This window comes from Arvicanthis niloticus, chromosome 2, assembly GCF_011762505.2.
Source record: "Arvicanthis niloticus isolate mArvNil1 chromosome 2, mArvNil1.pat.X, whole genome shotgun sequence".
In the NCBI taxonomy this organism is placed as follows: domain Eukaryota; kingdom Metazoa; phylum Chordata; class Mammalia; order Rodentia; family Muridae; genus Arvicanthis; species Arvicanthis niloticus.
In genome coordinates this window covers 93,334,787-93,361,994 of record NC_047659.1, presented here as the reverse complement: position 1 = coordinate 93,361,994, position 27,208 = coordinate 93,334,787, and the positions used below count along the sequence as shown (strand labels likewise).

The window sequence follows — 27,208 nt, the reverse complement described above, 5'->3', positions numbered from 1 at the left end:
TCTCAAGCCACCACAGTGGTTTTTAGGATGTTAACCTGCTGCCTTCTCAATGTTGCTGCCTCTGCTAACTGCAGCCAAAGATTCCACTCCTGTCTTTGCTCACTGCCCTCTGTGGGAACAGGCCTCCTGAGCTCTATCTAGTATTCTGAGTACATTTAGCTGTTAGAATTAATGTAAGTGGGGTGGGAGCTGGGGAGATGGCTCAGTCAGTAAAGGGCTTGAGGCTACAGGATGAAAACCCGAGTTCAGATCCCCACACATACATAAAAGCTGGGCACTGCAGTGCATGTCTGTAACCCCAGGGCTGAGGGTGTAGAAACATGGATGGACACGGGCATATCCTGGATGCCTGCTGGCCAGCAGGCTAGCCAAAATAGCAAGCTGCAGATTCTGTGAGAGACTATCTCCAAAAATAAAGTGGAGAATGTTAGAGGAAGGTGTCTGGTGTCAACCTGGGGCCTCTACACGTGTGTATATAGGAGTGCACCCAACCATCCCCCTGAAACCCGTACACACACACACACACACACACACACACACAGCAAAAAAATCACAGACATGAAGGAGGGGAGCAGGTCAGTGGTAGAGTACTTGCCTAGCATGCACAAGACCCTGGGTTTGATTCTCAATATTAAAAAGAAAAAAATAGGTCAATTTAATGGTTCTGGTTTTTGTAGAACTAAACATTTGGAGGAAGAAGGCTTTGAGCAGCAGAGGCTGAGAAAGCCATGATCGCCTATGATTTCAGCTGCTACTGTGGCCTGAGAGGTCTCTGTCAACTTGGCAAATCCACCTCTTCTAGATTGAGATCAGCTGGCAGATGGGTCATGAGAACTTGCTGTCCCTGTGACGGTAGTGTTGTCACCTGTGCCTGACATGGTGTTCTAGAATGATGACTCCCATCAGCCAGACCTCCCACAGCCTCACTGAAGATTAACTACCAAGTTGTAGGTGGAGCAGGATAGGTTTCAAGGTTTCTACCATGTGTCTGCAGAAAGCCAAATGGTGCTGGTATATGCCTATAATTCAAGTATTTGGAAGGCTGAGGCATGAGAATCCTGAGTTTGAGGTCACCGTGGGCTTCATGGGGAATTACAGGTCAAAGTCAGATCCATAGCAAGGCCCTGTCTCAAAAACAAAAGATTCACTTGCCCAGAGCTTTTGCAAACATAGCAATGAAATATTGATAATAAGAAGTGTTAGGGCTGAAGAAATGGCTCTGTGGTAAGAACATTGTGTGGAAAAGTAAGAGGAGCTGAGTTCAAATCTAAATAAAATTTGGGCATGGCTGCATGTGCCTATAACCCCAGTGTTGGAGGTCGAAAGAGGAACATCCCAAGAGCCCGCTGGCCAGCCAGCCTAGCAGAAATGGCTAGCTTCCGGCTCAGTGAGAGACCTTGTCTAAGAATCAGAGAATGAGAGATGATGACACTCAGCTTCGTCCTTTGGCCTCTACATGAGCACATGCATCTGAACACATGTATGCATACACCCCCACACACACACACACCATACAAATAAAATTTTAATATGTTAAGCTAAAAATCATCAGAGAATTACATGATTGGGTATTGATACAGGTTTGGAAAGCAAACCTATAATACAGGTTTATATTATATTTTATAATATAACTAGAAGCATGTACTGAGAAAAAACAGGAGCACCTTTGAAGGCTTTGGGGGAGGCTAGGGGCACATAGTTTGTTTGATTTTTGGGACACAAAATGTAGCCCAAGCTGGTCTTCAGCTCTGTATCTAGCTATGGTGACCTTGCATTTTCTCAGTCTTCTTGCCTCCTCCTTCCAAGTGCTGGGATTATAGGTGTGTGCCACCATGCCTGGATTTGACATTTTTATAACCCAGGCCATGTGGGTGATAGGCAAGTGCCCTAACAACTGAGCTTCACCTCCAACTCTTTGTGGATTTTTAAAAAGAATGTTTAAACTTTTGTTCGTTTGTGTGATGTGTGTATGTGTGTGTGTACATTTGTGTGTGTGTGTGTGTGTGTGTGTGTGTGTGTGTGTGTGTGTGTGTGCAGACCCTGGTGTACATGTGAAGGAGTCAGAGGAAAGCTTGCAGGAGTCACTTTTTTACCATGTGGGACTCAAGGATTGAATTTAAACGCATCCCCTTTGTAGCAAGCACCTTTATCCACTGAGCATCTTACCAGCCTCCCAGTTTTTAGCATGTTCAAGGTCTTATTTATGTAAAATCTTTGCTTTATGTAGAATTTACTTTGACATAAATATCTTCAATGCTGTTTTCCTTTTAAAAATGAAATCTGTGGGTTTATTTTTCTGTCTCTTGTAAGACTCATACTGAGGGATTATCATTATATTTTTAGAATGTCCTGGGGGAACCACAAGAGGGGGCCATGGCTGGAGTATGTGGTGTGTGTGTGTGTGTGTGTGTGTGTGTGTGTGTGTGTGTGTGTGTGTGAATTATCTGGGAATAACTTTGTAGTAGGGATTTCAGGCCAGTGTAAATGATGTGAGTATTTAAGGAGGCTGAGGCAAAAGGAAGGCAACATAGAGGCCCCTACATAGGCCTTAAAAAATCATCCCCACCTACAGGGATCAATCAAGCAGCCCACTGGCCCATGGGTGGATGGACACTTGTTAGGTATCTCTGTGCCAGGCTGTGGTCCTGCTCCAGTCTTTTGCTATAGTTAGTTTCCCTTCTTCCTCCTCCTCCTGGCCCACTCCTCCTCCATTTGCTTGCTTTGAGACAAGGACCCACTTCACTGTGCAGCCCAGACCTACAACTCACTATACAGTCTCAGCTCATCTCAGACTGGAGACAATCTTCCAGCCTCAGCCTCCCCAGTGCTGGGAAAGTAACTCTGGTAGTAGAGCACTTGGCTAGCATGCATAAAGCCCAGGTCTAATCTCTAGACCACACACATGCAGTAGCAAATTATAGAAAATACAATATAATTGATAATAATAGTAATAAATAATAAGAAATCACAATGCTGTAGCGACCAAAAAAGCAACAACAACAACAACAAAAAATCTGTGAGGACCAATGAGTTTATATAAGGAGGACACATCCTGAAGCCATGACGGGAGTGTCAGAGATGTCCTGGATAAGGCGAAGTTCCAGCTGAGTTTGTTCTTTCCATCCGAAGAACTAAGTATTAGAATGAGACAATTCAATAAAGCATATGAAGTAGTATTGCAATTCAAACTACTTTCTTTGTAACCTCATTTTGCTTTTGAGTTGCAGTGAGCAGCATATATTATTGCTAGGATAGATTTAATATCATTGGAAGGAATAAATAGCCAGGGCAGTGTGTGTGACATACCTACAGTCCAGCAGCTTTTGTTAAAGTAGCCAAGAAGATGTAAATTTGTGTTGTCCCGTGCAAAGGTGTTCTCACAATTAAGGTCTGGCTTCTGAATCTCCAGGGCGGTACATCCAAGACAGCTGGGGGTTAGCTGATTGATGCAACCCAGTGAGGTTCAAACACCATCAGGTGCCTTTCCTCCCCAGAGGCACTCTCCCCAGGATATATCCAGAACTTTCCTCTCTAATTAGGTTGGAATAAAACCAAGGCATCCAATGGAAACAGAGTTTTTCACAAAACTCCCAAACCTTTCTGAAAGGACATCTTCTTAAAGCACTTGCCCTGAAACATCAGCTCCCAATAAATTGTACTCACAGAATTGGATGCTTAAACATATAGTTTATTTCTCTTAACAATCAAAAGGGATTTTGTGTAGTGTGCATATTTATTTGTTTGTTTATTTGTTTGTTTGTTTGTTTTATCCTTTGAGACAAGACCAAATTCTCAAGAACAAACCAACTTGGAATTCACTATGTAGCCCAGGTTAGCCTTAAACCCAAGTCATTCTTCCTTTCCCAGCATCCCAAGTGCTGGGATTACGGGTGTGGACCATTATACTCACTTAAGAGTTTTCTTGTTTGTTCTGGTTTTATTGTTGTTTGAGACAGCCTTGTGAAGTCCAGGCTGGCCTCAAGTTTCCTAGGTAGCTGAGGCTACCCTTGAACTCCTGAGCCTCCTGTCTCCATCTCTCAAGTGCTGGCATCATCAGCCTGTTCTTCCACACCTGACTAAGGATTTTCTTTATTAGAGCTCTCATACTTCTACACCACCTCAGCAGTGAAGCATACCAGCCCTTTAACAGGTGAGCAAGAGGCAGAGCTGAGGCTTCAAAAGCTAGGAGAAGCAGGCAGGCCCTGGCCCGGGCTGCCATGGTTAACCTGTGGGAAGGACAGCAGCAGTCAGGTCACTGGTGGGGGTGTCCACAGCAGGGTCTCACTACGCACAGAAAGTGGCTGGTTGTATCCTTGATGCTTAGCCTCGTCCCTCACTTTTGTCCTCCTTGGAGCTGAGCATGTGGGACGAGAGGTTTGGGGGGTTGTGCTGACCTGAGAGTCCAGATTCTCACTTCTTGGGGTCAATATTCTCTGCCCAATGTGCTAAAAGGAGAACGGGAGGTTTTAGGCGCCGTCCCATCTTTATTGGCTGAGAGAGAGAATGTCTCTGGGTCTCTTCTCTGTCCCAGGTTCCCCTTCCAGAGGCTTCTCTATCAGTGAAGGACACAACTGGCAAGGAAGCCCTCAGGCTGCCAAGATGAAATGCCTTGAAGGTATTACTGTGTGGGCTGGGATCTAAGACAATGTCCAGAGGTTCACAGGCAAAGGGGTTGCAACAGCCTGGTTAAGAACCCAGACTCACTCACTGTGAAAGCTCTTCCTCTTGCTACTGAGATAGAATTGTCTGAGCTTTTTTTTCCCCTGCCCCTGTGGGAAACTCTCAGTAATGTTCCTGATGGCTCTGTATTGACTCTCCAGCAGACAATGTGAAGCCCCCAGTACATGGGGTTAAACCACACTGAGCTAGGACAGCTGAGACTAGTTCATTTAAAGAGGCAATGGAAGGAAGGACTTGTGGGATTAGGAGGGGCAGGTGGAGAAAGAAGCCTGTGGTATCCATTCAGCCCACTGAAATGCTATGTGCCAAGTGAAGGTGTTTGGTGCCTGCCAGGTGCTGTTGTGGATGATTTGGGGGTGTCATGGGAGCAGCGGGGATATGGCCAGCAGAGAGGTAGGATTTAAAAATGGTTCAAGAGATAGCTTCTGAGCAGAGTTTCTGTTGAGTGTCAGCCTGTCTGGATAAGAGTTCTGTCACCAATGTCTCCATCCTCTTCCCAGGTCTGCACTTACAGCAGAGGCGGAGCAAATTCTCAACTCCCTTGGCTCCTGAAGAAGGCTTAGTATGTGCCTTCCAACTGGAGGAAGGAGAGAAGGAGAATGAAGAGGAATTTGTGTGTTCATATCAGGCCCCAGAAGTGAAGGAGGAAGGGAATGATGTCGGGGATCCAGCCATAGTGAGCACCATCCAAAATACCCAAGTTTCACAGCAGGTATGGATAGAGAGAGTGGCCCCAAACTTACACCTTAACAGACTGTCACTCAACACTCCTCCTTGCCTCTACTTCTTTGTTAAGACCCATTTTGAATTAAAATGCTTTATCCCAGGCCCCTAGTTAGGGCTTTTTTCTTCCCTCTTTCTTCCTGTCTCCCAGGCTAAGTTTCTGCAGTTCTCTTTTACCTAAAATCAGATCCTAAACCAGGTATAGTGGCACAACCCACTATCCTACTAGAATCCTGAAGTAGAAACATAAAGATCATGATTGTCAGTCTGGATTAGATAATGCCGTGTCCAGGACGGCAGTGGACTAGGACTGGGGGACCACCTGAAAGAGAGAATGGGAGAGCAGGGGTACGCAAAGAACGACAGATTGTCTAAAGTCTGATCAAACTGAAATTTTAATTTTTTCACATGGGGGTTATATACACATAGAAGCAGGGTGTGAGGAGGGTATGACGCAGGGTCTTCTTTGTTCTTGGGGAGCACAGGTGTTCTTTAGGGGAGTACAAATGTCTTCCAGAACAGGATATTTGCTGGGTGAAAAGTTCACAGAAGCAGCAGGGCAGAACAGGTCACTATGTTCCTGTCCAGAAGATCTATTGGGCGTTTATTCTTATCTAAGTCAGTACTTTCCTACCAAAGCTACCTCTCCATAAGATCGATGACTATTTGTTCTTATCTAGGCTGGTACTTATCCACCAGGGCTACCTGGACAAGATCTATATCTATCTGTTCTAGGGTTAGTGCTTTCCCACAGAGACCAAGACTTTGTGTCAGAAGGCATGTATGGCTAACTTAGGCCCATGGCCGATATAGGCCCATGGTCGACTTAGGCCATTAATGTATAAGCAAGGTCACTCCCAACAAGATAAAGAGACACATTCACAGACAGACAAACAGACAGATAGACAGGACAAACGAACAGGGTAGACAGGGCAGATGGACAACAGACAGCAAAGACGGGACCAGACGGGACTGGACAAATGGGTGGTCAGATGGACAGGACAGGATGGACATGACAGACAGAACAGGACACACAGAACGCCAGAGCAAAATTCCACAAGACTGGGGTGATGGCCTAGTTGGTAAAGCCCTTGTCTTATAAATGCCAGGACTTGAGTTCAGATCCTTAGAACATGTGTGGTACCCTGGATCCAGCAGGGTGTGCCTGTAACTTCAGCCACTGCAAGATGGGAAGTAGAGCAGAAAGGTCCTTAGAAACTTAAGGCCAGCTCTCCCAGCCTATGTGCAAAGTTCCAGAGTGATGAGAGAAGGCAAAGGTGGACAGAGCCCTGGAGACCAAAATCAGAGGTTATCCATGTGCACGCCATGGCTATGCATGATGTGTAGCTACACATGGGTGTGGACACACAATGCCAGCAGGACCATGGCATCCGGGGGTCTCTGCTAGGCAGTAGCCCTACTATTGGTGAATCACTTTTGTCTCAGGCCCTGTGTCTCAGCAGCCATTCTTTGGATTCTCCCTTAAACTCACATGGCCAGTAAAGACAAGGCTTTCCCAGTATAAGTGAGGTGACTTGACCCTCCTGCTACCTTTTCCTAAACTGTTAGTCATCTTTTCAGGAAGGAGGATCCTGGCCAGGCTCTTACTGTCCTGGCTGTTGAAATGCTTGGCTTTTGATGCCCCAACCTTGTTCCTATGGAAACAAAAGGAGAAGACAGGATGGTGGTGGTGATAGTGGTGATCGTGGTGGTGGTGGTGGTGGAAGCAGCGTATGAGAAGATGGAGTGATAGTAGAGTCAGAAGAGATACTTACTGGTCTTCTTGCAGGGTCTACACATTCTATTCAAACCACTGGGGAAATACATCAGTCATGTGACCTTCCATCAGCTCCTCCATGCACTGCAAGGTCTAAATGTTCCTGTCACCTGGCTCCTCAGAGAGGCCAGTCTCTGTGGTACTTCAGAATCAGGTAATATACTTGAGACATCTTTCTTTCCACAGATGGCTTTTGGTTTGTTTTGATTTTCTTGAGACAGGGTCTCATTTAGTTTAGCCTGGCCTAGAACTCTCCATGTAACCGAGGACAACTCGAACTGCTGATCTTTAGCATTTAACATGTACATGTTGGCATCTGTCGTCATGACCGGCCTCCCATAGATGATTTCCAAATGGCACCACTAGAAAGAAAGAATCAAGAGAACGGTCTCACCTCTACACAGCAGGATAAGTCCCCTGCAGCACTTCATGTCTAGTGAGAACTGAGCTTGGTGGAGTCCTAGTACTCAGGAGGCTGAGGCAGAGGGATCATGAGTTCAAAACTCAGCTTAGGTTGCATTGCAAGTGTTAGGCCACTCTAAACCTGTCTCAAAAACGAACACCCTCTGTGTGAGCACAGGATTGTCTGCAGAGAGCTTATTAAATACCAGGTCCTTGCATGGTGTTGTGAGCGAGGAGGGAGGTTTGCTTTCCCTCATTTCCTCTTTCTTGTCTCTGTCTTTTTCTCTTCTGTTTCTCTATCCCCTCCCTCCCTTCACCCCTCCCTTTTTCTTCTTTCTTCTCACACTGTCTGGCACTGTTGCTTATGAACATGTGGTGAGTCTTGTGGCAAATGCCATGTAAGGAATGGCATCCAGTATAGGACTTGGCGGTGGGGTTTCCTCAGTTGGCAGAGTGCTTGTGAGGCATGCATGAAGTCCTGGGTTTGATCTCCAGCACCACCCAAATTGAGTGTGGTGGTTCCTACTTGTAAGGGAAAGCAGAAGCAAAGGTTTCAGAATTTCAAGATTTTTATGGTGAGCTCAGGGCTAGCCTGGACTACCTGAGACCTATGGGAAGACACATCTTTTCTGATAGATTCCCTGTGGCTGCAGGTGGTATGAACTTCCACACTGGAAGTCTCCAAACTTTTTATTGTTTACCCTTTGGTGGGGGACGCAGGGAGGCAGACAGATATCCTATGTGCCTATATTAGGTTCTTACTACACGAAAACAGTCTTTTTTTTCCTTTGTGCTGAGCAAGGAAACAAGGCCTGTATCTACTCTGCACTTTCCATACCACTGAGCTCCACCCCAGTCCACAACAGCAAGTTTTTAAGTATGCCACTCTGGATTTGACAGTCTCTGTCAATCTCTAGGGCCTTCTCTTGTGCATGCTTGTGTGCTTAAAGTGGTACTTCTGAAGGTATGGCCCACAGACCACCTGGCTCCAGAGTCCAGGCTCCTCATTCACTGACTGATTCCCCCATCTTGTCAGCTATCAAAGACTCATGGAAAGCTCAGAGCAGTGGTTCCTTTGTGTGTGAGAGAGAGTTCTTTGTTCAGCTGTACAGTCTGGCAGTTCATGTATGTTGGTCTCCATCTGTACACTTGAGTCTGTCCTTTTAAGCTGGAGGATGACAGCAAAGCCAGAGGAGCACAAAATGCCTGTAGAACTCATTGTTGTCTTGAACTGCCTTTCAACGTCTCTCGTAGTTTGGGATATCTCTGCTGTATGCCTTGCTGAGTCATGGAGAGCAGCTGGTATCCCTGGATTCTTCCCTCCGATCCAGCAGTGACTGTGCAGCTTGGTAAGATCATAAAGGCCTTATCATTACATTCCAATACCCTGGGTGTGTAGGAACCCTGTGAAAGAGTTCCTGAACAACATATTCAAGTACCAGAGAGGAAGTTGGGCAGAACTGTATCTTCTCCCACCCTACATAGTGTCCTATGTTGGAATTTGGTTTCCCACAGGGGACAGGGTCACAGTAATAAAAGAAAATACATTTAGAGTCTAACAGACTTGTCTATTGCAATGTAAATTTGACACACTTCATTTCTTAGTTTCTTCATCTGGAAGTAGTACTATTAACTCCTTAAAGTTAAAATTGGACAGGAAGGAGGATGGATAGGCATCCTGAGGTGCGTACCAAATGTATAGATGTTACCTCTCAATTGCTGTCTGGGATGGGACACCACACCTGCAGTGGTGAAAGAGTAATAACAGACTTTGCCTGGGTATCAGTTTCCTGCATAAATATAAAGGCTCTGCTAGGCTTCTCTTTTCTGTCCCTCAGGACAGACTTGGTGATTCTGATTGCCTGGGAGATAGCTCAATTGCCTGCAGCATCCTTGGCGGAACCCCTAGCCTTCCCCAGGAATCTGCTTCCCCTGTTCTGCCATCACATGGACAATTAGTTCACCAGCTGGAAGCCAGAATAGAGTAAGTGCTTACAGAAACCAAGTCTCACCCTCGTCAAGCCCACTCCAGGCTGTGTATCAAATATCTTATAAAGTGCGATCATTGAAAACAATGAGCCAGGCATGGCAAACCATGCCTTAGGTCTTAGTTTTTAGGGTCAAAGGTGAGTTCCAAGCCAGCCTGGTCTACACAACTAGTTCCAAGCCAGCCAGGACTACATAGTGAGATATGAGACTCTGTCTCAAAAAACTAAACCAAACTAAACCAACCAACCAAACAAAAAGTCTTGGACCAGTGAGATGGCTCAGCAGGAGGACTCATATGATAGAATGAGGCAAGTGACTCCTAAAAGTTCTCCTGTGGCTTCCAAAGCTTTACTGTGTAGTGTGTGTGTGTCAAAATGTAATTTAAAAAATCTAAAATTTGCTCTAGAAACCAAGGTATATTACTGAGTAACCCAGTTTGGACTCATTAGGGTCCTGGGGTCTGTTCAGCCACAACTTTGTCTTTATTCCCAATGTTTGGTCATCTGTGGGTGCTATTTCAGAACTATATTTTGAAAACTTGAATAACTAATTCATTCAAACAATGTTTGAGAGACTATTTCAGGCCATAAGAGAAATAAGAGAACATCTCTGTCCTCAGAATTTATCAGCCATTAGAATGAGCCAAGCATGAATTAAACCATAAATGTTTATAAAATGGAATTGTGTTTGCAATTAACTCTTTTTCTTTGTAGGCTTGACTGTATCTACTGATGTATTAGTTAATGTGAGAAGTTGAAATATCAGAAATGAAACTCCATCACCTGTCTGCAGTGATACCTTTGAGGCCATTTCCTATGAACCTTGCCACATTGTCATATGCTTTCTTAAAATCTAGGTGATTTGCCTAAAATTAAGGCATGGCTACTTTAGATATAATTAAAGGACTATCAAATAATATGTTGAAACTTGTTTGTAAGTTTGGAATTACAATGAAGGCCATTTTTTGTGAATATGTCAAGAATATCCTTCCAAATAAGGGGAAAGGCCTTGCTGTATTTAATAAAAGTCTAATCTGAGATGTTGCTTCAATGTTGCCAGACCTCATGTAAACCAAACTTTTCAGCTAAGGCTGAGAGATTTGGATATAAGCATCTTCCTTAGCATAAGAAAATAAATGGCTACATTTTGTCAAATGAAGTCCTGCATCCATCAAGGAATATTAAAGTACTTTTTATGAGCAGGCTGGGTTTCAGGCAGGAATATAACAAGTCTCTGCTATTTCCAGGCTCACATAGAGTTGGTCAGGAATTGACACAAAATATCAATTAGTCATGAATACTATGGGGAAACATGACGTGATTTGAGAGTGACTGGAGTGGAGAGAGGCTTTAGACTTTAGACTGAGCCAGGAAGGCATGTTAAGAGATTGCCAAAAGCCAAAATGTTCAGGTTGTAGAAGTAGCTGCATTACAAAGGCACTGTTAACTAGGCATGGAGGCATAACCCTGTATTCCTACTACCTGGAAGGCTGGTGAAGAAGGATCAGGAGTCTAAGGCCACTAAGAAGCCTTTATCAAAAAAATAGCTTGACTAAATGCCTTTTCAATACCTCTCAGCTTTTTCCCCCTTCTGTATTGGATTGTACTTCTCTGAGAAAATCAGAAGAAAGTGAAAGGCAAACTACTTCACCATCTCCACTTTGTATGCATCCTTCATGATTTTAAGAAAGAGTCTTGGTGGAGGACCACAAAAAATAGATTGTTAGACCTCAAAAGGAGGTCTATTGGCCTGATAAGGTGGCACCCCCACATCCTGTGGCTGGATTCCCAGGGGTATCCAAAGTGTCATTCTCCAGCCTGTGGAGCTAGCTCTTTAGCCCCTATGCCATCTCCAGCTCTATAAACCCATTTCATCGATTATAGTGAGTAATATATTTACTTTATAAGGAATAAATATACAACTGGGCATGGTGGTGCACGCCTTTAATCCCAGCACTCAGGAGGCAGAGGTAGGGGGATCTCTGTGAGTTTGAGGCCAGCCAGGTCTACATAGCAAGTACCAGGACAGCCATGGCTACAAAGAATAAGTAGCTTTTTAAAAGAGTTTGAAAAAGCTAAAGGAAACGGTTTCTTGCTCTGTGTTCACTTCATATCCCCACTCTTAGTGTAGAGGGGCAGATTAGGAAAAAGTGAGGAGACAGGAAGGGGTGGGGAGGGGAGAGAGAGAGGAAGGGAATCAGAGGGGGTTGAGGGAAGGTAGTTGTGAGTTGGTTTCTATTCTCTTAGACTGGATTGTAGAATTGGTGCTGACAGTGATCTAAGCTCTCCTTGTTCTGCCCTTTGGTCCCCGCTATTGTGGTAAGTGGGATTGTGGGTATAGAAACATAATAAATCTAAACGTTTTCCTTAGGTTCCTGTGGGAGGAGTCTCAGAGCAGCACATTAACAGACAAGCCCAAACTGGTTGTTGCTAGAGATGATTATGAACTGCTGGTGTATGAATTTGACTTGAGAGATGGAAGATGTGACACAGCCTTGTTACACAGCTGCTGTGGGAGGACGCTGCAGAAGCTCACTGAAGATCAAGGTGTCAGTCAGTGTCATGTTTAAGTCTGGGACTTTGGCTTCCTTTCTTGAGACAGTGTGACTGTATAGCCCATCAGCTTCGAAGGTGCTGGGATTTCAGGAGTGTGCCACCATGACCAGCTATCTTTTATCCCCACCCCCCCCCCCCCCCCCCTTATCCCTCTCACTCTGGCTGCACTTGCTTTGGCCCAAAGGTTTTTATTTATTTATTATATGTAAGTATACTGGAGCTATCTTCAGACACCCCATAAGAGGGCATCAGATCTCATTATGGATGGTTGTGAGCCACCATGTGGTTGCTGGGATTTGAACTTATAAGCAGTCAGTCCTCTTAACCGCTGAGCCATCTCACCAGCCCCTGAATGGTCTTTTATGAGAAGTTCTCACAGAGGTGAAATCTGAGAGGGCAGGCTACACTGCCCAATACTATAGCCACTAGCCAGGTTGGGTTGTTGAGCACTTGAAATGTAGTTAATATGAATAAAGTTGTACCTTTAATTTTTGCAGGACTGGGAATCAAATCTAGAGCCTCACAAATGCTAGGCAAAATCTTGGTGCCTTAGTTATGTCCTCAGCTTAAACATGTGCTTTAAATGTCAGACAAGTGAGGGGATAAGAGATGCCTGTCATCCTGGCACTTTTGAGGCAGAAGCTGGGGAAATCTCGGTTTGATGCTAGCCTAGGATACATAGTAAGGCTGCCAAAAAGAAAAAAACCAGTCCGGGTGGGGCAGGAGAGATCTTACATCTTTCTTTTTTACAGGCATAGTGGGGATTGGATCCATGGCCTCATACAAGCTAGACTGTCACTCAGTCATTGAGCTACATACCCATGTCTCCAGGCCTTTCTTGGTCTTATATGAAGACAGAGTGTCACCAGATTTCCTAGTCTGGCCCTGGACCTAAAATTCTCCTGCCTCCTGAATAGCTGGAACTATAAGGCCTGCACCCCCAGTCTGGTTTTACTTACCAGATTTTGAAGTCTAAGTATAAGGAAAGGAAAGTAACTTAATAATTTTTGTATGAATTCCATATTGGAATGATATTTTGTATATAATAATTAAATAATACATGTTAAATTGCTTTCCCGTTTCTTTGGCTGTTAGTCACATTGAGTCATATGTGTCTAATGGAGTGATGAGTCGTGCAGTTTAATTGGACAGTGTGGACCTAGACTGTTTGCATAGGCCAGATATGCTGCAGGAGGGAACAGAAACCTAAGCTCCTGGGTCCCCAACTTTAATACAGTAACATCCTTTCTACCCTTGGCTATAAGGTTCCTCCTTTTTCTGTAAGGAAAAAAAATATATATATATCTGATTGTTTTTACATGAGTCCATGGGTAACTTGGCTTTCTTGAATCTTCCTTCTGGTGTGCTTTGAGACTTGAGCCTTAAATAAAAAGAACCCTGGGACCCTGTCCACCATCTTTATTCACCTTCACCTACCTTGTAGTGCCTGATGTCCACACAGATACGAACAGTAATTGCCTTGTGCCACGCCGACCACCCTGACCATCAGGGAAGAAAGACTAGCACACCAGTTCCTTCCAGAGACAGTTTTACTCAGGAATTGCCTTTCAGTTACAAGATCAAGTGGTGTGCCCCTGTGCCTCCCGTCAGTGCAGCTTAAGTAGCCTCCAGTGGACTGCCCATCAGCCCATACTACGTTTTGCTCCACCATAGGTTCACACTCATGACGAGAGATCAGGCTACCGGCAAGTGCAACCTCCTCACCAAATAAGGACTTTTCCCCCCAAGAGGGCTAAGGCAGTAGGCACCATCTTTAGGGCGCAGCAGAAGCTTTCCACACTGCCTTACTTTGGAATAGGTGCAGTTTCCCCTTAATGTGTCCTCTATTTTTTTCCTATGTTTATAAGGTCACGTTTACCAACTGTGAAATTGTAATCAGTGAGTAAGATAATATCCTTGTGCTGCACAGGTATCTCCTTCAAGTCTTTGAGAATTCTGTCATTTCACAAGGACTTGTCATCACTTCTCGTCGACCGATGCCTCATCCTACGGCTTTTGTTTCGGGGAGAGACTCTGGGATTCAAGTGCTAGACTGCCTCTCACTGCCCTTGTCTGCACAGGCAGAGGACTCGATCACTGACGTGCAGCTCTGCAAGACATTTCTTTTTGTTCTGAGTACACTAGGCCAGATCTGTATCCTTGACTGTGAACGTTGATCAGTGTGTAGGGGAAAAGACGATGTAGAAAGGTGAGCTGTTTGGCTCTTAGTTGGGGGAACTAGAGCGAAGGAAGAGTGGTTAGATTTTAGTAAGAATTTTCAGGGGAGAATAATCTCATAAAATGCTCACTGTATTACTTTAGGGTTTTCAATGTATAGAAATATTCTTATTCTCATAATCTTGCACATAGTTGTATTTTTTTATTTATTCAAACTATCCTTGGCCGGGCGGTGGTGGCCCACACCTTTAATCCCAGCATTTGGGAGGCAGAGGCAGGTGGATTTCTGAGTTCGAGGCCAGCCTGGTCTACAGAGTGAGTTCCATGTCAGCCACGGCTACGCAGAGAAAAACCATGTCAAAAAAAAAAAAAACAAAAAAAAAAACAAACCCAAAAAACAACAACAACAACAAAAAACTATCCTTAAGTGCACCACTGCTTTTAAAGTGACCCTGGCTTTCCCACAGGGATATGCCTCACTGATTTTATCCAGCAATGATTCCATCTTTTTTTTTTTGCTTTAAGGCCTCAAATACCCAGATACTTGAAGTACCAGTATGCATTGCCAACTCATATAGTTCCACCATTTTTAGTGAATATTTTGCAGTAACAGTTTTTGAAAATACTATATTTTGTATCCAGTAGTAAAATTATTTAGAAGGTTTGAAAACTGACCTCTTACATGGTTTTAAGGCCTTTATTTCTGAAGTAAAGGGATGATCTTTTCTTTCTTTGTGGTCTTGGGGGTTGGACCAGAGGCCTTCTGTGTGCCATTCAAATGCTGTACTCCTGAGCTGCAGTCCCTGGCCATGTATTTATTTATCTATTTGTCTGTCTGTCTATATATCTAATTAACGAAATATCTATTTTTGAGACAGGATCTTATTTTGTAGCCCTTGCTAGTCTAGAACTCACTATGCAGACCAAACTGCCTCTTCACTCACAGAGATCCCTTGTCTCTACCTCTTGAATATTGATGATAAAGGCCCATGCCACCACATCCTTCTGTTTTGAGCTTTGAAACAGGTTCTTTGTAACTGAGAACTCAAGTCTACAGCCCAAGCTAGCCTCTAACTCAGTCCTTCTGAGTCAGCTTCCATAAAGTAGTGATGTTTCTTTTTTAAATAGAGTTTTTGCACAAAGATGTTATAAAATACTATATTGAGTTAAGTTTTTTTGCCCAATTATTCAGCTTTCCTGTCTACTCCAGTAGATGACAAGCATGTGAGGCTGCTGAGCATTTGAAATTATCTAGGCATATTGTACTTAATTTTATTTAATTAGGTTTAAAATCTGATTCTTTGTTCAGTTATTAGAGAGTTTAAATATTTGTAGAATAAATTTTACTTTTCAGATTAAAAAAAAAAAACAGCCTCATGTAGCCAAGACTGAACTTGTACTCAGCATTTAGCCAAGGATGGCCTTGAACACTTGACCTTTCCTTTACCTCCCAAGTCCTGGGATGACAGCCCTGAGCCATTATGCTCAGATTCTATGGTATTGGGGAATTGAACCCAGGGTTTCACTGAGGTAGATAAGCCATCTACTTAGTTTCATCTCCTGCCCAATCTCTCTTAGCATTTCAGCTGTCACTTTGTGGAGTCTAAGTATGGGTCAAATGTTTCTGATGAAAATTTAGTATTCAAGCACAGTGGTGGTGGCACTCCTTTTAATCTCAGTGCTCAGGGGACAGAAGCAGGAAAATCCCTGTGTGTTTGAGGCCATCCTGGTCTACAGATGGAGTTCCAGGACAGCTAGGTTATACAGAGAAACTGCAGAGACGGAGTGGGGGGAGGGGGGAAGGAAGAAGGGAAAATGGTTACACAGCTGTGTTATACAAAGAAACTGTCAAATAAACAGAGGAAGGGAAGGAGAAAGGGAAGGAGGGAAAAAGAGGAAGGGAAAAAGGAAAGAGGAAGGAAGGAGAGGAAAGAAAAGAAGGAAAGAAAGAAAATTTAGTATTCAAATTTAGTTGTATTCTAAGTGTAACTTAGATTTTGGTGGCTTACAAGAAAATGAAATATCTCAGCCTTTAATGATGGTTGCATGTTCAGACAATTTTTAGGTATCGGCTAAAGTGTAATGTTAACTTGGGTTTACCCTGGGAAATAGTAGGGTCTCGAGATCTGGACCAGCATGGTACACAGCAGATTGGAAGAACTGTGCATCACCTAGTTAGGAGCTGCCAGCTTCTTAGTCGCCTGGTTACTGCATTGGAGAATGCCCCAGTTTCCAGCCCTCCTGCTGTACCTATGAGGTGGTAACAATCAAGACAGCCTTACGATTTCAAGGGTCCTGTATGTAAAACTGTCACTTCTTTAACTCTAACTCAGATATTTTTGACACTGTGGGTGGCATGCATGTAGCACTTGTGGACTTGGCTCTTCTCAGAGGAGATTCTGAGCAGCAGGAGCCCACCAGCATTTCCTCCTTCACATCACTGAAAGTGTCTTGGGACTTAGATGTTTTGGTGCTTGTCAGCTCATCCAATACTGCAGTCGCTCTTAACCTACATCTGTATTTCAGGTAAGCAGATGACTGAAGTTTCTTATTTGAGGTAAATAGACACATAAAAGGTTTAAAATATACCCATTAGCTTCATTTAAGCCTCTTTTCTATGCAGTTAGACCTCATCATGGCTCCTATAGTGAGACTGTTACTGTGCAAGATTGTGTATAAATGGTTGCAGCTGCCTTTGTGTTCGGGCTTGTATACCAAAGGTTATGTGGAGGTTATGTCCTAAATTATCAGGATTGTACAGTTTTAAAAGCCTTACCTTTTATGTATCACCCTTACTTCTTGTCCCATTTAAGAGTAGGAGAGAATGGAATTTACCTGCTGTTGTATTGGCTGGCTTTGTGGCTTGGGAGCCTGGCTGCACTGGGGCTCACATTCCCCTTAAAGGAGTCCACAAGATATACTCAGCCAGCTTCTCCACCTGGGGATTCCCAGGGCGGTTTCCCCCTGAGGGACTGAACCTGTGGCTGCCTAAGAACCTGGGCAATGCTGACTGTGGGCTTGTGTGGCTTTTCCATTAGCTTGCTTGCTGCTCTGGGTTTTATAATCTTCTCATATAATTCAATGGTCTGGAAATAGGCCTTTCAGCATTTTTGAGCTGACAATATATATGGTCACTCAAAACCATTTAGTCTTTCAGTTCCACCTCGATATGAATAAGATAAGTTCCTGAGTGGTTGGGAATGCTTTTGATGAGTTTTATTGCTTGTTGTTTGGCTCCTTAAAAAGGGTACATTTATTTTTATATACCCCCAGGTGTCTCCACAGCTATGTTTTCTCTTGGGCCAGAGCCTCAGTCATGGTCAGCAAGCCAGGAGTCTACCACCAAGAGACCCCAAACCCCAGTTGTTTTAAATGGCTACTTATGTATTTATGTTCTGACTCTGTTCTGAAAACAAGTAGACATTAATGGAATTTCCCCTGAGGGAGATGGTGTGATCTCCTTTACTTGTTTGTTTGTTTGTTTGTTTGTTTGTTTAATACAAGGTCTTACTCTGCCTTCCAGGCTGCTCTCAAACTCACACCAGCCTCCTAAGCTCTAAGATTACAAGAACAAGGCCACCTGCCTGGCCTTGGCTTTAAGTCTCTGAACAGGGGACTTAGTTTACTCAGCCTGCTCTTGTCTTATTTCATAACTTTCTTTTCTTCCCACTATCAACACTAATAAAATTCACAACTCTGACAGTTACCAGACTTCACTTTTTGTTTGTATAAGGTTTTTGCCCCAGACCTCTCAGCCTCCAAGGTTGCAAATGAAGTGTCTTACAACACCCATGTCCTGCCCAATTGTAAATAGTCTCACAAACCTTGCCTCAGAGACACTGGATACCTCCCCACTCACATAAATATCCTCTCTCCCCCAAATAAATGAACCAGTTTTCTAAAGCTGTTCCCTGGCGTGTGTATTGTTTATAAGAGCACTTACCACTGACCAAGGCCGTGAACTCTACGCACCCGACTTGGCTAAGCTTTTGTTCCTTCAGCTCAGCCCAGTGCACACTGGACTGACTACCCTGAGTGGGAGAAGTGAACACTTTTCTGATTGAAAACTGATGCAGGAAGGCTCCACATATGTGCACAGTGCATCTCCTGATCAGGTGGAACTGGGTTGTTTGTAAAACATGGCTAAATCTGAGCCATCAAGCAAGCCAGAAAGCAAAGAAGCAAGTTTCGTCCACAGTTTTTTGCCTTCAAACTCCTACTTTAAGTTCTTACCTTGACATCTCTGGATGATGAGCCTTTTTTTTTTTTTTTTTTTTTTTTCCTACTTTTATTTTTTTTCTTTCTTTTCTTTCTTTTTTTTTGTTTTGTTTTTTTTCTTTTTTCTTTTTTTATTGGATATTTTACTTATATTTCAGATGCCATCCCCTTTCCCCATTTTCCCCCCTAGAAAACCCTTATCCCATGCCCCCCCCCTTTTTTTTGCTTTTATACACTTTTTTAAAATGTTAATCAGAGGCTTTATAAGTTTGGTAATGCTCAATCAGAAGTGTAACCCAATACCCAACCTAGATATATCAACTATCTTTGACTGGTGGAGACACGTGAATATCCATGAACATCTGCCTCCATATACCCCCTTTTTCTCTCTCTTTCTCTCTCTCATCACCTAGCTTCTCCTCTCCTCCTCCTCTCCTTACTCCTCTTCCTCTCAGTACTCCTCCCACCTTAGCTCCTCCTACATATCACCCTTCCTGTTAAAATAAAACTTTTCTCTCAAAATACAATTAGAACATAATTATGCCAATTTGTACCAGTGAGATACAAAATAGTCCTAATACCCAGTCCATCATTTTGTTGTCTAACCAGAACCTCTGTCATCTCTCCTAACTAAAACACTTAGTTCTGAACCTGGCTTTTTCATGCCAACTGTCTTACTTGAAGTAGATTGTTTCCTAATTGAGATTCCTTCTTCTGAAGTGCTGTAAGGTCACAGTCAAAATTAGACATCACCATCACATATTTTGAATTTTGAATAGAATATACAATTATGCTAAGACTTTTACTTCTAACACCTGACAAAATCACCTATTTGTTTCAGCTGACCTGGAAATGTTATCTCACTTGATCTAAAGATATATAGATGTTTTTTGATAGTATTTGTCTTCAGGTTCTTTAATTTTTCATAGTGCTTTAAATTGTGTAATTTTGGGTTTTATTTAATTGACTCAATAGTAATTTTGGTTTTGTTGTTTGCTTACTTGTTTTTCCTTTTTTTTTGTCAACTTGATAAGAGGTAGACTCATCTGGGTACAGGAAACCTTTAATGAGGGATCGCTCCCTTTTTGTCACACTAGGCAAGACTATAGGGCATTTTTATGAGTAATGATGGATGTGGGATGGACCAAGCAGCTATAGATGGAGGTACTCATTGGCAGATGCTCCTGGGTTGTATAAGAAAGCAAGAATGGAAGGCATGCTACGGAGAGCAAGCCAGTGAGCAGCATTCCTCCGCAGTTGTTGCTTCAGTTCCTACTTCCTGGTTACTTCCTCAAGTTCCTTCCCAGACTTCCTTTCATGATGTCTTGCAGTTCATTAAAAATAAATAAACACTTTCCTCTCCATGTTCCATCTGGACCTGGAGTTTATTATAGCAATATCTAGTAACTAGGACATACATATAGGAAACAGTAGTTATTTTGTTTGATTGTCTTTGTGTGTGTGTGTGTGTGTGTGTGTGTGTGTGTGTGTGTGTGCGCGTACGCATGTGTGCGTGTGTGTATATTTATAGTCATTTACTTGGATAAATTCTAGATGTGGAATTTTTAGCTCCAAAAGGATTCTCATATGTTGAGGCAATATGCAATTAAAATTGCCTTAATAAATTGTCCTCAAACAAGATTTATGAATTTGCACTCTAGTGACATGGAGAAAAATTACAGTCTCTTTACGAGTGTGTGTTCTTGTAAGAATATGAATAAAAATTTTTCTTAATATTAGCCCACACTAGAGAGGTGGCTCAGCTGTCACAGTGCATATTCTTCCAGAGGACCTGAGTTTAGTTCCCAGCACCCATGTCAGGTGGCTCACAACCCTCCTGTAACTCTAGATTCAAGAGATCAAGCACCTCTGGCCTCTGATTAAAAATAAGAAAGAGGGGCTATAGAGATGACACAGTAGTTAAGAGCACTGAGTGCTCTTCTAGAGGACCTAGGTTCAATCCCCAGCACCCACAAGTACCTCATAACCATCTGTAACTCCAATTCCTAGGATCTGATGTCTGTCTAGCTTCCTTTGGCACCAGGCACACACGGTGCACATACATGACTGAAGGACACAAAGGAAAACCACTCATACACATAAAATAAACTAAGGCATTCTCACAGGCCTGCAATCCCAGCATTTCTAAAGGTGAAGAGGGAGGACCTCAAGTTCAATGCTAGTTTGTGCTGCCTGGTAAATTTGAAGGAAGCTGGATTGTATAAGACCCTGTCTCAGAATAAACAAAGTCAGGCATAGGGCTTTGATTCCGGTACTCGGGAGGCAGAAGCAGGCAGATTGCTGTACAGTTAAGGACAACATACATGAAACTACATAGTGAGTTCAAGGCCAGTCTGCGGGGCTAGATAATGAGACCTAGTCAGAAGAAAGAAAGAAAAAGAGAGAAAGAAAGAGAGAAAGAAAGAGAGAAAGAAAGAAAGAAAGAAAGAAATCCAATTCATATAAAATTTTCCCTCCCTCCCCATCTTCCCCATCTTTGTCCCTCCCGCCTCCCCTCTCCCTTTACCCCCCTCCCCCTCTCTGCTTTTCAATGCACTGAGGATCCAGCCTAGGAGTTTGCCTGTGCTAGGCAAGTGCTCTGACACAGAGCTATACTGCTAACCTGCTTTTGTCTTGATAGTAAAGTTGATTTTTCTTCCACTTGAATTTTTAAAAATACTTCTCAATTTAAAATATATATAAAGTTTTGCTGGGCAGTGGTGGCACATGCCTTTAATCTCAACACTTGGGAGGCAGAGGCAGGCAAACCTCTTGAGTTTGAGGCTAGCCTGGTCTATAGAGTGAGTTCCAAGACTGCCTGGGCTATACAGGGAAACTTTGTCTCGAAACAAACAAACAAACATACACACATACAGAGTGTAATTCATAGGAAAAGCCTTGATTTGTTGTATTGAACAATGTTCTATCTGCAGTTGTGTGGCCACTATTCATACACACACACACGCACACACACACACATACACATACACACATGCAAGTGTTTGATATGTACACAAACACACATGCATGTATATGATATGTACACACACACATATATATGTATATGCTATATACACACATGTATAAGATATATATACACACATATACACACAGAGTGTAATTCATAGGAAAAGCCTTGATTTGTGGTAGTGAACAATGTTCCATCAGCAGTTGTGTAGCCACTATTCATACACACACATACACACATGCATGTGTCTGATATGTACACAAACACACATGCATGTATATGATATGTACACACACATATATGTATATGCTATATACACACACCTATAAAATATACATACACACATATACACACAGAGTATAATTCATAGGAAAAGCCTTGATTTGTGGTAGTGAACAATGTTCTACCCGAAGATGTGTGGCCAATGTCCGCTTATACTGTTCGATAGGTTTGCTCAACTCTCTTCTACCTGCACTGTTTTTATTCAAAGGTAGCAGTGGATCTGAAAGCAGCCCTCTGAGAATAAGCCTTACTTACTGTCCCAGACCCGCCGTTCCCATAATTCTTTCACACATGCAACTGCAAAGCTGGTCCGATGCTCAGATAAGCAGGAGTTGCCCCATGAGGGCCCTCAAGTGCAAAGAGGTGATTCATTGCATCTTACACTCCTGTCCTCTACGTGCATGTTGGAATAGCTTTGGATTCACACAGGCTTAAGTTCAAATTTTGGCTCTGCCATTTTATATACTTTTAAAATTAGGTATATAATTGGGTAAGGATTTTCTCCGAACCTCACTCTCCTCTCATCTATGCATAGGAAGTAAACATTTATCGGGTTGTTGAAAAGAAAATGAGTTTATAAAGCACAGAGTTTGCAAAATACCAGAAAATACCAGTAAATGTTTATTTGTGGGTGTAGTCATTGAGGATTGCAAGTAATAAGTCTTCATAAAGGCGTGAGAGCTTGTGAAATGCAGCATCAGGCCTGTTTATGTATTTCAGAATACTGCAGCTAACAATTTGGGTGTGTCAATGTCCGGGGGACAGTCTGGTGTTTCCTTGTTGATTTCTCCGTTTGTTCTCAGAGGTAGAAGAGATGACCCCAGCCCTGGATTTACTTTGCTCAGCAATTAGAGAAAGTGACTCTGAAACCCAAAGCAAACACTTTGCAGAGCAGCTGCTTCACCTCACACTGTCTTTCCTTAACAAGCAAATAAGAGAGCTTTTTCTCCACACTGAAGGTAAGAACAGCAATGAGGGCTCTGCGTGCCATTGGTCAGAACAGAGAGGGCTCTGCATGCCATTGGTCAGAACACAGAGGGCTCTGCGTGCCATTGGACAGAACACAGAGGGCTCTGCATGCCATTGGTCAGAACACAGAGGGCTGTGCGTGCCATGGGTCAGAACAGTGAGGGAGGGGCATGCCTTTGGTCAGAGCAGAAACAGAAGCAGAGCTCCCAGGACATCCTGTGAAGGAAGCAGTGAGGGAGCTGGTTTGACTCTAGGAGCAGTGGCAGAAAGACCTAGGAATAAGGTGTAGAGGGGGAGTGAAGAGGACTGTGCTAAACACAGCTACTTGGAGGAAGGGAAGATTTATTGCTTGAAAATACCTGTTTTGAAATTTGACAATTTTTAGAATTCCTTTCAACGAGTCATGATATGTTCTCCTTCCCTTCTCTTTCCATGCCTGTTTGCACATGCACACACACTCATGCACACGTACATGCAAGCACATGCAAATTGTCACACTGATGTTTTTCACAGAGCTCGATGAACGTTTACAGAAAGGAGTGGCTATTTTGACGAGCCACATCAATGAACTTCGGACTTTTATGATAAAGTTTCCTTGGAAGCCAGGAGATGCCATAGATGAATCTGATGTAAATGAAGATGTCCTCACAGTGAAGGAGGGCCAGGTTTGGGAGGAACTCAGCTTTGAGGTAAATGAGTATTCATCAGATCTCTGCCAGATTCAGAGAACCAAAGAAAACACCTAAGAAACGGGATTCAGAGTCTACACACTGGTGTGGCGTCTTTGGCCAGGGTCTCAGGTTTTACTAATGTGAGCCCTTGGGCATGGCTTCAGATCTGTATGTCTAGATCCTGCTGATGTAATGCCCCATCTGCCACAGGACCAGCCTCATTGAAAGCATACTCTTGAGCTGGAGAGATGGCTCAGTGGTTAAGAGCACTGACTGCTCTTCCAGAGATCCTGAGTTCAACTCTCAGCAACCACATGGTGGCTCACAACCATCTGTAGTGGGATCCTGTATGGCTGAAGACAGCTACAGTGTACTCATATAAATAAAACAAATTTCAGAGAAAGGAAGAGAGAGAGAGAGAGAGAGAGAGAGAGAGAGAGAGAGAGAGAGAGAGAGAGAGAGAGAGGGAGGGAGGGAGGGAGGGAGGGAGAGAGAGAGAGAGAGAGAGAGAGAGAGAGAGAGAGAGAAATATGAATCAGGTTCTCCCAGCAGTCCTGCCTCCGTGGCATAGGCCTGGAACGTTGCTTTATTTTTTATGTATTTTGGAGATCAGTCTCACTATCTGAGGCTTTCCTTGGACTTGTTTTATAACCTAGGGTGAGCACAACTCATGATTCTGCCTTGGCCTCGTCACTGCTGGGGTTGTAGGCCTGCCTCTGCCCCATCCTCTCCAGGCTACTTTGGCCTCATGCATTGTTTTAAATTCTGGATAAACACTTACTTCTGGGAATCAGGTCTCAGGGATCTTTTATGATGTCATCACCAGGTCGTGCTCTTGATTTTAGTCCTAGTCATCATAAAATCTAATGACCCCTTTTGCCATTTAAATCCTCCGTGTGTCCACTTGTTTGCTTCTCTTTTTACAGAAGTAATCGGTTTAAAGTGTGCTGCCCTCTGTATGACTTGGGGACCAGGAGAGTTCCTCTCCCTACACAGACTGTGGTTTTATTATAGAGCCAAAGCCAGTGCCTTGATGCAGTCTCTGTGCACAGCAGATTAAAAGGATAACACAGATTTGGCCTTGTCCATGACTGCTGCTGTAAGGCGGGGACAGTAGAGCACTGGGTGGCTGCCTTTCCTGTGCTCTTACTCAGCTCTGCCCAGAGACTTACTTTTCCTGCTAATTTTTGGCTGCTTTCTTTCTTACAGTCTTCTTCCTGTGTGCCTCTCTTTACAATTTCTAGAACATCATCACAGTCCTCAGTCCTTTCTCAAAATCGCTGATTTCCCCCTCCCCCTCCCCAGGTGACCTTGCACACCTTCTTATCTTGACTGTAAGTTATTTTCAGTCCCTTCCATGGTTCTAAAGTGTCTTATGATAAGAAATACAGTTCCATGTGAGCTTCAGGATAGAATGCACAGGCTCTTGATAAAATCAGCTTTTCTTTCAAGTTCTAGCTGGTGCTTTCTTCTGTTACATGGACTGTTGTGGAGTCTCTGAAGGCTTGCCCTGGTATTTCCATTCTGCATCTCTACACAGGGTGTTCCCTCCTTTTGGAATCTCTGTCTTCTGGTCAGTTATCTCTAAGAAGCCCTGAGCCTTGAACCCCCACACTATTGTGGTCCTCCTCCTTATTCTGATACATCCTTCTGTCTCCTGTAGCTGTTGCCACGGCCCTCATCCATGCTTTCTTTGTGTCTCCCATGGTTGTGAGGCCCTAAGCTGCTCACTGTCTGCTTCAGTCAGCTCATAGAAGTAGATTTTCCATCAAAGCCCCTTAGTGGGTATCTAGTGTCTGTACACATTCTGTATTGACAATCAAAATAAAACTAAAAGGACCTTAAACTTAGGTTTTTCTTCTTTTTCCTAGGAAGTTATTGCTGATGCCATTTTAAATAACAGAATACCAGAGGCACAGACTTTCTTCAGGAAGACTGGTCATTCCTCTCAGCGACTGGGGGAACTGGTTAGGATAGGCCTAGATTTGGCATTTGACAGTTTGAAAAAGAACAACATGGAAGAGGCCTCCAGGCTCCTGAGGAACTTGGTGAGTGGTGATAATCTGTTTGCCTCTGAGGCTCTCTGTAGGCCAAGATGACCTAGAACTCACCCTATAGCACATGCTGGCCTTACATTCATTTGTGATCCTCCTGTCTCAGCTTCAGTGTGTTGGGATTACAGGCATTTTTAGACATGGTCTCACTATGTAGGCCAGGCTGGCCTTGAACTCACTGTTCTCCTGCCTCAGCCTCTCAAGTGCTTTAACTATATGCATGTATCACCACACCCCCCAAGACAGTGCTTTCTATAGAAGACTTCACACTTAGGGCTTCCATTTCATAGAAGACTTCACAAAAGGGCCTCAGTTTTGCTGGGAGACATCCTATATTCTTCAGAGGACCTGACATCGCCATTTGGACTTTCTGAGGGATTATGCTCCATGGCTTAGGGCTTTATGTCCACTGGCTTTACACATCTGAGAGGAGACATCTAGAAGCAGGGCTCCTGGGCTGAGCTAAGGGCTGGCCCTTGTCCATGTGGCTGGAGTCTTGCCCTGGGCAACTCTGAAAGTGCAGAGGATTCCTTGACTCTGTCAACCTTTGCTTTCATGTAAACCACCATAGCTGTTTGTTGTCATCTTGGACTCTGGTTGTCTGGTACTACCTTAACTTGTTCTGTGTGGTGCCTCTGCTCTGGAAAAGTAATAAAGATTTTTTTGGGGGTAAGCAATCGATACATATAACTGATGTAGGAATTCAATGTTCTCGAGAACAGGATAGGTGCTGTGCTAGCAGGATACTTGTCTACAGTCGAGCATTTCTGTGTCTAGCATATTTATGTTCAAACAGGCTCATTACAAATTTAAGGTTTTTAATTTCCCATTTATTTTAGGGCTTCAGTGTGGAAGATGAGTTGCTTAAGATATGCTTTTATACAACTGATAAAAACATACGGGACTTTTTGGTAAGTCAAGGTGACACTCGTGTAGCTTCCATTTTTCATTTTGAGACAGTTTGGTATGTAGTCCAAGCTGGCCTCCCAACTCCTGATCCTGGCATCTTAGCTTTCTGGAATTACAAGCATACCTGGCTATGGTTTACATCATTATTAGACGACTTTGGTGAATTTTTTAAACTTTAAAATGAATAATTTTATATCTAGGGAAAACATTATTAAACTTGACATTCCTTTTTTTTTCTCAAAGACTTATTTATTTTTATTTATATGAGTACACTATAGCTGTATTCAAACATACTCGAAGAGGGCATCAGATTTCATTACAGATGGTTGTGAGCCACCATATGGTTGCTGGGAATTGAACTCAGGACCTCTGGAAGAGCAGTCAGTACTCTTAACCACTGAGCCATCTCTCCAGGCCAAACTTGACAATCCTTATTTGTTTGTTTGGTTGGTTGGTTGATTGGTTTGATTTTTGAAGACAGAGTTTCTCTGTGTAACACAGCCCTGGCTGTCCTGGAACTCACTACATAGATCAGGCTGGCCTGGAACTGACAGAGATCTGCTTGCCTCTGCCTGCCCAGGGCTGGGATTACCTGTGTCACCATGTCTAGTGCAGTCCTTTTTTAATGATTGTGATTATTTTGGTATTTGACATTATGACAAAGGAAGAGTTGTGTGAATATATATTAATGTAAAAGTGCAGATTACAAGATTGGAAACTTAGCTCATCTGATAACAGCTTCTACTACCAACCCATCCTCCAATCCGTACACACATTCATGTACACCCACACACACTTGTACCTCCACACATGCACCACCCACATCTGCATAC

At 43.4% G+C, this 27,208-nt stretch overlaps 2 protein-coding genes across 3 annotated transcripts in view; both read left to right on the top strand.

The window, feature by feature from the left end:
• LOC117704596 (spatacsin-like) overlaps positions 1-26,788 on the top strand; it is a 70,660-nt gene extending 43,872 nt beyond the window's left edge. Inside the window, exons 1-4 of one of the 2 annotated variants that reach the window (XM_034494686.2) lie at positions 22,582-22,731; positions 23,255-23,430; positions 25,284-25,460; positions 26,306-26,788. In XM_034494686.2, coding sequence (XP_034350577.2) covers positions 22,587-22,731; positions 23,255-23,430; positions 25,284-25,460; positions 26,306-26,554 — 747 coding nt within the window. In that variant the 5' untranslated portion in view covers positions 22,582-22,586 and the 3' untranslated portion in view covers positions 26,555-26,788. Of the gene's footprint in view, positions 1-16,637; positions 16,831-22,581; positions 22,732-23,254; positions 23,431-25,283; positions 25,461-26,305 lie in introns of those variants that run through there. The other variant, XM_076929636.1, reaches the window with a different exon arrangement.
• On the top strand, positions 2,890-10,683 carry LOC143441184 (protein PAT1 homolog 2-like). The gene is made up of 6 exons (XM_076928288.1): positions 2,890-4,150; positions 4,532-4,615; positions 5,181-5,392; positions 7,193-7,334; positions 8,837-8,931; positions 10,285-10,683. Exons 2-5 carry the CDS (start codon positions 4,600-4,602, stop codon positions 8,917-8,919), a joined length of 453 nt encoding a protein of 150 aa, XP_076784403.1. The 5' UTR covers positions 2,890-4,150; positions 4,532-4,599; the 3' UTR covers positions 8,920-8,931; positions 10,285-10,683.
• Positions 26,789-27,208: the final 420 nt, after the last annotated feature.

Excerpts from the sequence above, each read along its gene's own strand:
- LOC143441184 (XM_076928288.1), top strand. Across the intron at positions 5,393-7,192 it reads ATACCCAAGTTTCACAGCAG|GGTCTACACATTCTATTCAA; the intron begins GTATGGATAGAG and ends GTCTTCTTGCAG. Across the intron at positions 7,335-8,836 it reads CTGTGGTACTTCAGAATCAG|TTTGGGATATCTCTGCTGTA; the intron begins GTAATATACTTG and ends CGTCTCTCGTAG.